Here is a 14,842-nt window from a genome sequence, read left to right as displayed (position 1 = left end):
CCCAATACAAAACTCGCAGTGCAGGAGGAGGAGCTAAGGTGGTTTCAGGCCACCATTGCATCCTCCTAGTTCTGGGCTGCTCTAGGGGGAGAAGCAACTCTCAGTACTACTTAGCCCTGAGCCTGGCTACCTATGGTCAGTAGTACTATCCAGGATCTCCATAGCACTGTGTGCTGTGACCACAGCCCAGTTATACCCCCCTGCCCTCAACATGCCATCTATAGCAGAGTTTGTGAGGGGGTCCTTACAAGGCAGCTTGTGGTGCCTTTCTCAGGTTCTTCCTTAGCTGGATCGAGTGCCTTTGGACCCCTTAATGCTGCTCTGGCCTCTTCTCCAAGTTTATGGGGCCAAAATGTGGGTTAGGGTCTCATCCAATAAATTAATTGTCAGCTAAACCAAGAGGAGAGATACTATTACAGTGAAAGTTTCAGTGCTCAGAGCTGGCTTAATTCCATTCCCCCTGAATTCAGAGGTAAAATTTCCATTGATGTTGATGGGAGCAGGTAGGCCAATGCTGAGTGCTTTTGGGAAAAAAATCACCCTGTTCCTCAGTGGGAAAGGTAAAGCTAACCTTATTTCTTCAATCCTTTTATGTATCGATATGATCATTGGGTATCCAGATGTTAAAAAAGTACATTGAGTGACAAATGCATAAAATAATGGAGAATCTTTAGTTTTAGCTGGCTTGCCTGCAATAGCAGGGGATTGGACTGGATAACCCAGGAGGTCCCCTCCAATCCTATGCGTATGTCCCCTACTTATACTACACATATGCCCTTACTGATAATATAGCTTTTAGATATTTGACAGTAAAGTAAAAGAAAGGCTTTCCCATTTGCATGAAATAGATATTTCTTTTTCTTTTCTTTTCTTTTTTTCAAGATTCCATTCCAAGTGAGAGACAAACATTTCTTTTTCTATATTTCTTTACATTCCAGGTTTATTCAAGAGACATTATTCACAAGCACATATACTGCAGGTATATGTCTGGTAGATTTTAGGAATGGTAAGACACTAGGAGCATGAATCAGCAATAACCCTAGCAAACAACAACATGGCTAAAAAAATCCCAGTGTGATTTCTTCTTTTAATATCAAAGCCCTGGACGTTTAAATCCAAATCTCGAATATTGAACCAAGCCGTTCACACCAGAACATTTGGTACAATGACAGTCCATTTACAAAAAACACAAGATGCAAAGAGTTGCAAATTTACCTACACTTGATTTCTGAGATATGGATGGCAAGATGCAGAAGTATCCGTGCATTTGAAAAATGTTACATCGAACCACCAAGTAATTTTGTGCTTCAATATTTTGATTGAAAAGTCTCCTTATCCAGCATAAAGTCTGCAAATCGCTGCTGGAGCTCCTTCTCTCGCTCTTGCTGCCGCTGCACGTCGTCTTTTAGACACTAATAGGAAAACAAAAAGTAACAACTGGTAAATTCTCACACGATTTACACGATTAGCATGGGTTGTATTTTTCCTTGAGACCAAAGTGTGTTGTCTGAGATAGATATGCTATTTGATTATTAGAAACACTGGAATTGCTATCCTGGATCAGAGCTGTAGTCCATCCAGTCCAGTGTATTGTCCCAGAGCAGCCAGCCCCAGCTGCTGCAGAGGAAGTGTAAGAAGCTTTACGCATGTATGGGAAGATGTGCTCCCCACATTAGGTCTCCTAATCCCTGGTTCAATTAGTTTAAAATCCCATGTCTGAGATTTAATGTCTCTTCCAAAATCTGTTTGTATTCGTTAATTTTAACTTTTTAACTCTTGCCAAGTTTTTGGCCTCAATGACATCTTGTGCCAAAGGAGTTCTGCACTTCAATTACATTGTGTGAAAAAGGATTTCCTTTTATTGCCTTTGCCAGTTACAACTAGAGCCGACTGGAGGATGACGACAATTTTTGTTTGTGGCAACTTTCAAGGTTACAAGGTTTGCTTTCATGCACACTGGAGCAAGTTGAGAGTGATCAGACTATGTGTACACCTAGAATGCTACACCGCTGTCGCACTCCTCCCCAGGAGGCAGTAGATAGGTGGACAGAAGAATTCTTCCGTTGACCTAGCACTGTCTATACCGGGGGTTAGATCAGCATAGCTACATCTTTCCAGGGCGTGGATTTTTTCACACACCGGAGAGACGTAGAATGCTGATGTAAATTTTCAGTGTAGACCAGCCCTGGGGTGAAAAAACAGCTCTGAATCAGGCACAGCAGGGTCTCCCACGTCCTGGACCTGTGCCAGAACCACTAAGCGATAGAGATTGTCTCTGTCTCTCTAAAACGTCATCAAAACCGATACGTCTCCACAAAAACATTTTGGCTTTGACAAAATAGCAGATTCCTGACTGACTAGTTCTTGTATTAACCTAATGACACAATTTTAAAGACCAGCCATTCTTATTCTGATTAACAAAACTCTTCACAATTTTCCTGTGTGCACTATTAATTATAGTTTCCAACTCAAAGGATAATTTAATACCAGTGACTCCCAACCTATTGGCATACTACGTCAGGTTACCTGATTAAGATCCTGACTGTAACTTCTCATGCCTGCCATCTCCCACTTGGTTGTGTCCACTGCAGTCCACAATGAGAGTGGAGCTGCTCCAAACTCCAGCACATGACACTGACTAGCAGCGTTTTTAACATGTGGCCACTAGCGGAGTTTTTTGCGGCCATGACAGCCTCTAAAGCAGGGGAACAGACTGGGAGTGGGAGGCAAAGCAGCAGCCCCTCCCTGCAGCACCCAGCTGTTATCAAGGACAGTGAGATGCACTGCCTTGGTGTTTATGCTGGCACCACCAGCAGGGATCATCAGCGCCCTGTATTGTGCAGCCTCTTTGGACGCTTTGGGCAGCACCTCTGAAGAACAGGGGCCAATGTGCTTGGCACCGGAGACGGATCTGGTCAGTGAAGACGGCTGCAGTGTTCTCTCGACGGAGCATGTGGAGCCTGGGACTCCACAGATGGCCGTTGAGTTCCTGACCCACCTTCCCTGGGGAGGGCTCTTGATGAAGGGCCACGGGAGGCAGGGACAGAGAGACGAGTTTGTCAAGAGGAGCCACCAACTTTTGCTGGTGGCTCCTCTTGACTTCAGAGTCCAGTTGGTGGCTGGACTCTGAAGCCACCAAAAATTTTGTTGTGAGAACCCCATGACTAGAATGTTCACAACTGATTGACTATGACCAGCTTTGGGTTCAGAGCAGATTCATTCAAGGAGGGCACATAGAGCACTAGTCACCTGACCTATTAACATATGTAACAATGTCTCTCTTAGAAATCAAAATCTGGCCATTTAAGTGCAGCAGAAAAATAAGTGATACTTTTGAACCACAGGACATACACTGTTCAATAAAACACTGATGCATTTAGGACTCCAAGGCAGTGTACGCCAAAGATTTTGGATAAAACAATAAGGGAAAAAGTGCAGGGAGTTTGCAGTTTCTTACATGAAATTCCCTATTTAGATATGGAAATACATCCAGTTCTCGTAAACTGCCTTAAGTAAGACTGCTGATGGTACTTCACAAAACTGGGACAATTAGTGAGCAATCAGCACCAGGTTTTTAAAGCATGCTACAGAAAAGTAACTGCACAGAAGAGTGATGCATGGATGATGTTCCACCTTTCCTTCCCCTGAATGCCTTTCAGATAGTTTGCTATGTTGTAAAATAAAAACAAGATCTTTCTAATTGCCAACACTGCACACACAGCTTGGTATCTGACAATAAAGTAGCTTCTTCCCATTTCGTACATCTTCTCCTACCATACGCATTTGGAATTAAACTTAGCTGTAATTTCTTTTTTTAAATACAAGAGGGAGAAGAGAATACAGTGGCTGTTCTGCAGTCACCTTGACCAGCTCAGATCCTACATGAATCCGATATTTTCTTATCCCTATTTCCCATTTTTCCAGTTATATGCATAAGAAATCCTTATCAATGAAAACAATCTTATCCAAACTGGACCTTTTCCATTGTGTAGGAATAGATGAAGAATGTAGGCACTTAATTTCCCATGATGTTATACTACACAGTAATATATCCATTCTGCTATGGTTCCTCTACCACTTTTTCTTTTTAATTTTTATTTAAACATAACCATAACCTTATTACTCTTTGTTAAGACTAATAAATGAAGAGATAACAGGCCTATCTACAGCTAGTGTAAACTGTCATAGCTCCATTGACTTCAGCGGTGGATCTATCCCAATATATTATAATAGCAAACTAAAAATAACTAGGTAACATATAACTTCTGCTAAATCAAACAGTCTGAGATTAAAAACCCCAAACAAAATAAAATAAAAACACGGGTGGGAGAAGACGCAGCAATAAAAAGATCAGCCTCAGCTTTAACTTGATCCAGGATCTCAGATACTACAGTGATGGGAAACAGTGTAAGAACCTGGATAATTATGCAGAAGAAAGAACTTGACATTAATTTTAAAAAAACGTATTATTAAAAAATTAATGTAGCCAAGGAGCAGCATCAGCCCATGCAAATTTAACACTGTTAAACAAACACTTCTCTGTTTCTGTGCTGCTACACGATCCACTGAAGTGGTGTTCAGGAATCCTACCTCCAGTCTCCTGGGAATAGCAGCGTCTTCATGTTTCTTTAACTCTTCAAAAGTACGTAACTCCAGGTAAGCCTGTTCAATCTGGTCCCACAAATCATTTAACTGTTTCATGAGTCCCATTGCCCGAGACTGGTAACCACCAAGCAAAATCTTCATCTTCTTTTCCATCTTGGCAGCCCTCTTAGCTTCTGTTGTCATGTGACCTCTGTTTATCTGTAGAGAAGAAACCAATGTGTGTATTACTGATGCAGAACAATGCTAAATCTTTCTATTTCTCAAGTGCACTGTAGGATAAGCACTTTCTATAGTTCAACAATCCAAGACAGATGAGACCATAGGCACCGACTTCTGGCACTTGTGGGTGCTCGACTCCCCTCTGCTCCCGGCCCCACCCCGCCGGTGGGCGGGAGTGATATGGTGCTGCTGATGTATTGCTGTGGCTCTTTGGCAAAGTACATTGGTAAATTCTGGCTTCTTCTCAGACTCAGGTTGGTCACCCCTGGTTTAGTGGAAAGATATCTTGCCTAATTCCCTGCCCAAATTGGACTTTAAAGCTAGAATATGAAATTTCATATTCTAACAGCATGCACAACTGCACCCCTCGCTTCAGTTGTGGCTCCATGATACACTAAAATGAGAGAAAAGAATCTGCACCATGGTAGAGGCCTGCCAGTTACCAGAATTTGATTCTTATTCCTGGGGTCTTGCAGTGAGCACTTTACACTGATTCATGGTAACACCTTGGCCCAAGAGAGTCCTGCCCAGGCCTCTAAACTATTCGGATGGTAGCCACAGTCCAGAATTAGGGTTTTCAAATGACAAATGCTAATGAAAAAGATGAAATCCAAACACCTGCCACGTAGGACATTATATATGCAGAGGAGCAAGCACAGTAATGACAATTTTTACCATTGGAAATGAAAGGCATCATAACCTGTTACGTACTGTGAGATATATGTCTGCCAGCCACAGATAGTGCCGAGAGAGAGAGAGAGAGACCTTGCTTATCTGGGCAATATTAATTGGACCATCAAAGTTTTGAAGGATTGTTAACGCTTACACTCCTAGTCCAGCTCCAACTGATAGTATCAAAGAAATGCTCTGTGTTGAATCAGCAATTCACTAGCACTACGAAATATCACTGAACAGAGTCTGGGAGAGATGCAGCATTTCACATCTCTATTTATGGACATACGGATTTACTTGTTGTTTTAGGCTATTTTCATGGAATACGTCTTTTCGCAGAAAGCATTGTGCAAACTATTCTAAATTTGAAAATGGGTAAAAGTCCATCTTCTCAAAATGCGGCTTCCCAGTACTAACGGTGTATTAAACAGGGCAGGAGATGGGAATAAATGCTTCTTTTAAACTGGCAATACAATCTGTAAATGCTAAATTACAAGTTCCCAACTCAAGTAGCACTAGTCAGTAGGGTCTATTTTCTTTTAGAAATCAAGTGCTGCATTGGTAAATATCACATCTATCAAACACAAAGTCATTATTAACTGATTAACAAAAATGCAGAATACAGCATTGCTTTGTGCTAAGTCTACCCTCTGGTCTCCCAGTGCATGATGCATTTTATTGTGTATGAAGATTGTAAACACATTGGGCAAGGACCATTTTTCTAAGTGTTCTGTAGTGTGTCAAATATACTCATATAGACACCTACGTCCACGCCAATCAATCACAACCATTATAGTCACATGATCCATGTTAGGACAAAGCAGATATTAATGCCAACTCCTTAACAAGTTTTACTCTAGAACTAAACGTGCGAATTAGAGCCTTTTACATACCAGTATTTTATTAGGCAAAATACAGAAGAACAAGGGGATTGTAAGGATGGAAACTATTAACGGGACAAGGAAGAGATTTGCGCTTCCGAGCTGCCTGGCTTGCTGTAGGGGTTAGACTGAACTGGACTGTGGCTCTTTTCAATGTATTTTCAGGGTATCTAGAGCAGCGGTTTTAAAACTTTTTCAGCTGAGCCCCGACTTTGAGTCACAATTTTTAGTTGCAACCCCCCCTCCCGCAAGCCAGACAAAAACAGACAATACTTGCCCCTCCTCTCTCGGACTTTCAGGGTGGGGGAAGGTATGTGCGATGGTCTCTGAGGGTGGAGTCAGTGCTGGGTGCGGAGGCTGCTGGGAGCAGAAATCAGCACAGCCACGCAGATGCTGACAGACCGACCCAAAGGCTGGGTGACCAACTGAGGTGAGTAAGGGGGTAGAGGGCGAGCCACTTGGCATCGCCGGCCCGAGCTGCATGGCATTGCTACTTGGCCTCCTCCAAGGGGGCATGCCCCACGGTTTGAAAACCTCTGATCGAGAGCGTATGAAGAGGTGCCCCTTTCTCAACATTTGTAAACATCTAAAGAAAAAAAATCACATAAATAAATGAGTCCCTAATCTACCTGAGGTTACTTAATGACTAAAAAACTATGAAAACTTTAAATGTGCAGATGGTTAAATGTATCGTTGCTTCGTCAACAAACACAGCAACATAATAAATGGACCATTTTTCTGATTACTACTACTAAAAAAACAAGTCTTTGGAATAATTTATGCTTGGATGCCACAGCATGGATATATTCATAGGTAGGTAAAGAACTCTGATATAATAAAACTCTACCTATAGCAAAGGAGTAGAGAGTACCACATTGTTTCATCGTATTGCAGTGCACAAAAGTCAACCTCCATTTATAATGAAGCTGCTCAGGGGAGGAGGCTGGAAATGACTTCATTACAAGAGAGGAGGATTGTATTGCAGAACCAGGTGTGTAATCTGTGCTTTATATAACTTCCCATTAAAATGCTGGAGTCCACAGTTCCAGCAATGACATAGGCTGGCCCCACACAAACAAGTACTCCTATTTCTATGGGCATGGCTACACTTGCAGGTGTAGCGAGCTTTGAGTTAAACCAGCCTTCGTAGAGTGCAGCAGGGAAAGTGCTGCAGTCTGTCCGCACTGACAGCTGACAATGCACTGGCACGGCCACATTAGCAGCTCTTGCAATGGCCACAGAGAGCAGTGCATTGTGGTAGCTATCCCAGCATACAAGTTCTTTTCAAATGGGGGCGGGGGTGGAGTGTGACAGGGAGTGTGTTGTGTGTATGTGGGGTGACAGAGATTAGGTTTTTGGGGGGCTGAGAGCATGTCACATGCTGTCTTGTAAATTCAGACAGCAGACCTCCCCCTCTCCGCCCTCTCTCTCTCTCTCTCACACACAGCATTCCACAGTAATGGTTGCTTTGTCTTAGAGCAGATAAGTAGAGGGCTGTCAAATAGAGCTTTCAAAGGGCATATCCAAAACAATGACAAGAGTGGCCACTTGACTTAAGGGGCACCTCTTCATACGCTCTCTCTCGATCAGAGGTTTTCAAACCGTGGGGCATCCCCCTTGGAGGAGGCCAAGTAGCAATGCCATGCAGCTCGGGCCGGCGATGCCAAGTGGCTCGCCCTCTACCCCCTTACTCACCTCAGTTGGTCACCCGGCCTGTGGGTCGGTCTGTCAGCATCTGCGTGGCTGTGCTGATTTCTGCTCCCAGCAGCCTCCGCACCCAGCACTGACTCCACCCTCAGAGACCATCACACATACCTTCCCCCACCCTGAAAGTCCGAGAGAGGAGGGGCAGGTATTGTCTGTTTTTGTCTGGCTTACGGGAGGGGGGGTTGCAACTAAAAATTGTGACTCAAAGTCGGGGCTCAGCTGAAAAAGTTTTAAAACCGCTGCTCTAGATACCCTGAAAATACATTGAAAAGAGCCACAGTCCAGTTCAGTCTAACCCCTACAGCAAGCTAGGCAGCTCAGAAGCGCAAATCTCTTCCTTGTCCCGTTAATAGTTTCCATCCTTACAATCCCCTTGTTCTTCTGTATTTTGCCTAATAAAATACTGGTATGTAAAAGGCTCTAATTCGCACGTTTAGTTCTAGAGTAAAACTCGTTAAGGAGTTGGCATTAATATCTGCTTTGTCCTAACATGGATCATGTGACTATAATGGTTGTGATTGATTGGCGAGGACGTAGGTGTCTATATGAGTATATTTGACACACTACAGAACACTTAGAAAAATGGTCCTTGCCCAATGTGTTTACAATCTTCATACACAATAAAATGCATCATGCACTGGGAGACCAGAGGGTAGACTTAGCACAAAGCAATGCTGTATTCTGCATTTTTGTTAATCAGTTAATAATGACTTTGTGTTTGATAGATGTGATATTTACCAATGGGACACTTTACCAATGGGACATATTTACCAATGGGACACTTCTGGAGGCTGATCAGAGCGCAGTAATGCAACACCTCGTTCACACTGACGCTGGGGCGCTCCAGCGGGGGCACATCAAACGTTATTCTATTTGCCGAGGTAGAGTACTAGGAGCGCTCTAGCCGTGGAGTCAGAGAGCTCTACGTGCCTTGCCAAAGTGGACGGGGAGTGAGCTAGTGCGCCCGGGGCTCCTTCAATGCACTGTAACTCTCAAGTGTAGCCAAGCCCTAACACTTGATAAAGGCTGAAGTTGATAAAGGCCCAAGATACAAAGTAAAAAGGGATCCAAGTGAGATTCTTACTGAAAATACAAGTTGGATCTCAGTCACCCATAATCCAATACTTTCAGATCTTCAGAAGGTCTGAACTGAGCTCAAAGTGTCCACTTCCTTCTGGGTACAGATACTCATTCTCACCTATGTACAGATTCTCAAGCTGCCATTTACCTCATGCTTTTCTGCACTGCTTCCTGGTTATCTCGGTAATGACAGACACCTCTCCCTGCCCCTCCCCGCCCCCTGTAATATCTGGTGCCTCCTAAATATTTAAAACCAGAAAAAACATCTATTCCTTCCTTAACCAAGAAACTGGAGCATTCTTCACCTTTCCCTCTTCCACCCAAACTAGAAGACTTAAGGACCCCATGGAAAGGTCGGGGAGGATGGGATGTGTGTGTGTCTCAACATTTTGTAACAAATTCTAAGTATTAAAAATTGCCGACTGCTGCATTAATGCCAAAAACTGCATATAATTTTAGTTCAAGCTTCATAAAACATTAAGGCTCAGATACCTGTCTAAAACACAAAGCTGTTAAGAAGAGGTGTGTTTAAATGCATTGTTTCCTTAAAACTGAGAAAAGGATTTCAGTAAAGTCTGACAACTGTTTTCCTCATGAAAATAACAGGAAAATTAAAAACGCCTGAAGGATTTCTCTGATGAGTTACTTATTTCCTACTGCTTCTGGGCCAATTCTGGTCATGCTGCCTGATGCACCCACTATCCTGGAACAGAACAATGTGCACAGACATGGGCAAAGTGATTCAATATCATTGGATCAGGACAAAACCTTTGTATATCTCAAAAAGACACAGGAACCTTCCCTTTCCAGGCCCTGTGTACTATATTTCTCTCTACAGATGTGCAGTGGATCTTTTGGGAGCAAACCTGGAGCCACCTACAAAAGCAGTTATCAGGGAGCCCTTCAGCTGCAATCACTAAATATCAACATGTAACCTTTCCCTCTACCCCAAACTCCTGGCCCACGGTCTGGGGAAGGAGAGACCAGACGTCAGTTCTGTGGGATGAAAGTAAGGAATGGGAAGGTATCTAGAATTAGTATGTGTTAGGGAAGTTAAGGGAATGGAGATTTCCTGTAAAGTAGGAGGAGGGAAAATTGCTATGTGCTTCAGACAGGGCTGCAATCATAGATTCCAAGATTAATAGATTCCAGGGCCAGAAAGAGCCATTGTGATCATCTAGTTTAACCTTCTGTATATCACAGGCCATAGAACTTCCCCAAAATAACTCCTAGAGCAGATCTTTTAGAAAAACATTCAATCTTGATTTTAAAATTGTCAGTGATGGAGACAACTTGCTTGATAACTCTAGAGAATCAGGGTGTCACCACAAAGCTCTACCAGTATGAAGCAGCTTATACCCCCATACCATGTGACACTGGAAAACGAGTTAAATTACACCGATATTTCAAACGGACCCATGTGGACTAAGATCCCCAGGGTCCTCTGGCACTGGGAGCTCTTTCCATGCCAGTGTCAGCAGTCAGCTGTTTTGGCTGTAGACCAAACAAAAGGTCACAAGAATTTATTTTTTAAAATAAAGTGTTTTTTCTTCCATGCTCATATTCACAAATGACTGCCATTTTTTTCTGCCAGTTTTGAGCAAAGGTCAAGTATTGAAAGTTTCAGTCCGATGAAAACTTCAAGGAGTGATTGGGAAAGAGTGGGGGTTATGCAACTTTAGGTTTCTGTGCCAATTCCCACTTTAACAAAACAAAACAGAGTCCAAGGATTTCTTGACTGGATGTACACTGTGCAAGGATGAGGGGAAGGACAGTCTTGTGGTTAAGGTACAGGACTGTGACTCAGGAATTCTGGATTCATTTCTTACCTCCTCCACACACTCCGTGTGTGACCTTCAGCAACTCACCAATAGCTCCAGGTCTCAGTTCCTCATCATCTTTCTTCAAGCATCTTTTTGTCTGTTTTGCCTATTCAGATTGCAAGCACTTGGGGTAGGGCCCATCTCTCACTACCTTGCTAGTATAATTGGGCCCTAATCGCAGCTGAAGACTCTAGGGCAGCGGGGTGGGCAACCTGCGGCCCGCCAGGGTAATCCGCTGGCAGGCCATGAGACAGTTTGTTTACATTGACCGTCCGCGGGCATGGCCGCCTGCAGCTCCCAGTGTCCGCAGTTCGCAGTTCCTGGCCAATGGGGGCTGCGGGAAGCAGCACGGGCTGGCAACCACTTCCCGCAGCTCCCATTGGCTGGGAACAGGTCTACTGTAATAAAATAATAATGGTTTTAAATAGTCTTTCTGGTCAGATAGTAAAGGCTACCATCTTCAAAAGTTAACTAATTACGTCAACTTTAGCACAAGCTCAGCTAATCAACACTACCACTCCATATGGTTCAATACGCTATAAACTTAGCACTTCACTATTATACTAAAGAGGAGCATTTCTTAATGTAGCTTGGATGCAAGGATAAGAGTACTACCTGTGTACTGTATTCCATAAGGCCACTGAGTTTGACATATCTTAAAAATTATGCAAAGTGAGATTTAAATCTGATTTACTCTGGCATCTTGATTTTTCATCGAAAAATTACTCAATAAAAATCCCCTGAAGTGAGTCATTACTCTATATAATTATATCCCAGTAACTGAAAACAGACATAACTCAAATGAGAAAAGGCCAGCTAACATTTTATGTTCCTATTTAATCCAACAATCAGGAGGCCTAAGGGTGAACCACTATTTGGCACTTTATTATCTAGTACATGCCACTACTGTTTATTAACACTTATGGAAGACTGTCTCCTGAACAGTTTGGCCAAGATCACAACTAATAACTCAACAGCAGTCTATGAATGAAATACGTTGCTGGAAGTGGGGATTGTTATGAGCTTCTTTCAAGTTTCATAATACACTTTGGTTAAGATTTTTTTTTAAGAATGCCAATACAAGATTTATATCATGTTACACCCTTAACAATATGGTACCCTGTGTGATGGGGCAAGGCCGGAAGGCTACAGTAAAGTACTGAGGAGCAGGTATATTAGCCCCAGGCTAAACAAATCCCTAGTACCATGGTAACCAAATGGCAGTTGCTCCACGTTAATCAAGGCACCTAGGGCCGATTAAGATCTTTCTAGAAGGCAGTGGAGATAGCTACATTGATTAGAACATCTGCAGCCAATCAAGGCAGGCTAATCAGGGCACCTGGGTTTAAAAAAAGGAGCTCACGCCAGTCAGGCGGGAAGGAGCCAGAGGAGAGGAAGCATGTGTGAGGAGCTGAGACTGAGAGGGTGTGCTGCTGGAGGACTGAGGAATTATCAGACAATCAAGCATTATCAGACAACAAGAGGAAGGTCCTGTGGTCAGGATAAAGAAGGTGTTTGGAGGAGGCCATGGGGAAGTAGCCCAGGGAGTTGTAGCTGTCATGCAGCTGTTACAGGAGGTACTATAGACAGCTGCAATCCACAGGGCCCTGGGCTGAAACCTGGAGTAGACGGCGGGGCCAGGTTTCCCCAAAACCTTGCAACTCCTGATCAGACACAGAAGGAGTTGACCCAGACTGTGGGTTCCGCCAGAGGGGAAGATCACTGAGGTGAGCAAATCCGCCAATAAGCGTAGGACCCACCAAGGTAAAGAAGGAACTTTGTCACACCTGGCTTTTACCAACACACAAGCTCATAGCTTTCTCAGAAAATGGTGATCCAATTAGCTAAATATTGGATTTATTTTATAAACAGAAAAAATTCGTAGGAGCCAGATCTGACTAACTTCATTAGCAATCTTTATATAAAAACACTAGATTCATTTAGATCAGATCTTCTTTTAACATCCCTATGTGGAAATTACCTACTATAATTGCAGTACACTGAATAACCCGACCCATCGTAATGATTGATCCCAATAAAGATAAACCTAGAGAAGTGTGATTTTAATAAAGAGTTGTTGCCTTTGATTCTCTCCCTCTCTCTTTTTTAAACTTTCTTGAAGTCTTTTCCCTCTTCCGTTTTTAAATTCTCTCATTCTCCCCATAGCTCAATACCATATTGCAGGCCAGTGGTTTTCAAACAGGGTCTGTGGCCTCCTGGGGGTCTGCGAGTTCTTTCAGGGGGTCCGTGGAGCCTCGCCACTGAAACCTGGTGCCCCCAAGCCTCCATGCCCCCTCACTGGGCTAACACTGGGAGTGGCGCAAGGCTGAAGCCCTGAGCTCTCCTGCTTCCCCATGCAGCCAGAAGCAGCACAGGGCTGAAACCCCAAGCTCCCCCTCTCTGACCCCCACCCCCTTAGCTGGGAGCAGCATGGGGATGAAACTCCGAGCTCCCCTCCTTTCCCCGCTGAAGCCAGGAGTGGTGCAGGGCTGAAACCCCAAGCTTCCCACCCCATCTGCTGCTGGTGCCTGGGGTTGTGGCTGCTCCTCAGCTCCCAGCCCCTTTGACTGCTCACGCAGCCGGTCAGAGTTGTCGAGGTGGCTCCAGGCCCAGGAGAGCCCTCAGGGAGTAACCATCGGCACACAGCCCCAGACAGGTGGGTGGCCTGCTGAGGTGAGTCGGGGGTCAAGATGGCGCTCTCTGCCTGGACCCTGCTGTGCAGAGCTGGCCAGAGCCTTGCTGGCCATTGTTCCCCCTCTCCAAAAAATAGAAGTCAAACTATGCCTATGCCCAAGGGTTCCCACCCCTGGTCTGGAGCCCCAAGTTCACCCCCCACTGGCTGGGCCCTGGAGTTTTTCTACCATGTTGAGGGTGGCCTCAGAAAGAAAAAGGTTGAGAATCCCTGTTGTAGGCAACATCTGTTTACGAGCCTTTCGCGCCAAACAAAAGGTGTCTGGGGGCTCCATGCTTTGGCATTCAAGTTCACAGTCAATGGTTTTCTAGAGAACAGCACAACGCTGACCAGAAAGAGAAATTCCACCACTCTGCCAGAACACAGTACACATGCTATAGCACACTGGTCTGCCAAACAAACAACAGGAATCGAAACATTCTTTCTGAACATGGATGCATAACTAGTGTTTCGAAGTTACTTGTCCCAACAGCATTTGAGCTTATATGGCGGGGTGGCCAAATTTACTGACCCTTCAGAAATTCGAGAGCTGCAAGATATGCACAACCTGCACTGCGGGGCGGCACTTGTCAGGGCACAGGGCTAAAGTCTGGAGACCTCCCCTCTCTGCAGCACAGAAGGTCCAAGCTCCCCCATCCCGCAATATGGTGGGTGGGGAATACGGGGTGGGCATTAGGGGGTCCATGAGCTGCTCTTTAACTGTAAAAGAGCTGCATGCAGCTGACGAGCTGTGGTTTGGCCAAGCCTGTTATGTGGCATGTGTGTTTCTACTCCTAGTGGCTCAAGAGATATTGCCCGTAAAAAAACAAACAAATCACATCATTCTCCTTGTCACTGTGATAACTCCCATAGACTCACAATATGATCATAGCAACCATTCTCTCAAAATGACAGCTTTGATTAATAGTATAGCCATATTTATTTATGGAATGCACAATCAGATACTACTGGTGATGGATGCCACAGAATTACCTTTTTAAATAAAATGGAATTGGAAAGCTGGGTTCCCTTTCTTTCCAATTGTAAAATATTGATTTCTATGTCTTTGACATAAAGGATGCTAAAATCATGTGGAAATTCAAGCAGAGAAAAAAGCTGCCCGGTAAATTAGAAGAACAAAGTGCTCCATCTAGCTACTTAGTACGCAATATAATACTAATCAC

General features: G+C 44.0%; 1 protein-coding gene across 1 annotated transcript in view; it reads right to left on the bottom strand.

Annotated features, from left to right (window-relative positions):
* Positions 1-1,067: 1,067 nt before the first annotated feature.
* CDC5L (cell division cycle 5 like) overlaps positions 1,068-14,842 on the bottom strand; it is a 48,854-nt gene continuing 35,079 nt past the window's right edge. The window contains exons 15-16 of the mRNA XM_030555245.1: positions 4,591-4,803; positions 1,068-1,412 (exon numbers count right to left, since the gene is read on the bottom strand). Coding sequence (XP_030411105.1) covers positions 1,308-1,412; positions 4,591-4,803 — 318 coding nt within the window. The 3' untranslated portion in view covers positions 1,068-1,307. The remainder of the gene's footprint in view (positions 1,413-4,590; positions 4,804-14,842) is intronic.

The sequence above is a fragment of the Gopherus evgoodei genome, chromosome 3 (genome assembly GCF_007399415.2).
Source record: "Gopherus evgoodei ecotype Sinaloan lineage chromosome 3, rGopEvg1_v1.p, whole genome shotgun sequence".
In the NCBI taxonomy this organism is placed as follows: Eukaryota; Metazoa; Chordata; order Testudines; family Testudinidae; genus Gopherus; species Gopherus evgoodei.
The sequence above is the reverse complement of the archived record's forward strand: the minus strand, read 5'-3'. Positions and strand labels throughout refer to the sequence as shown.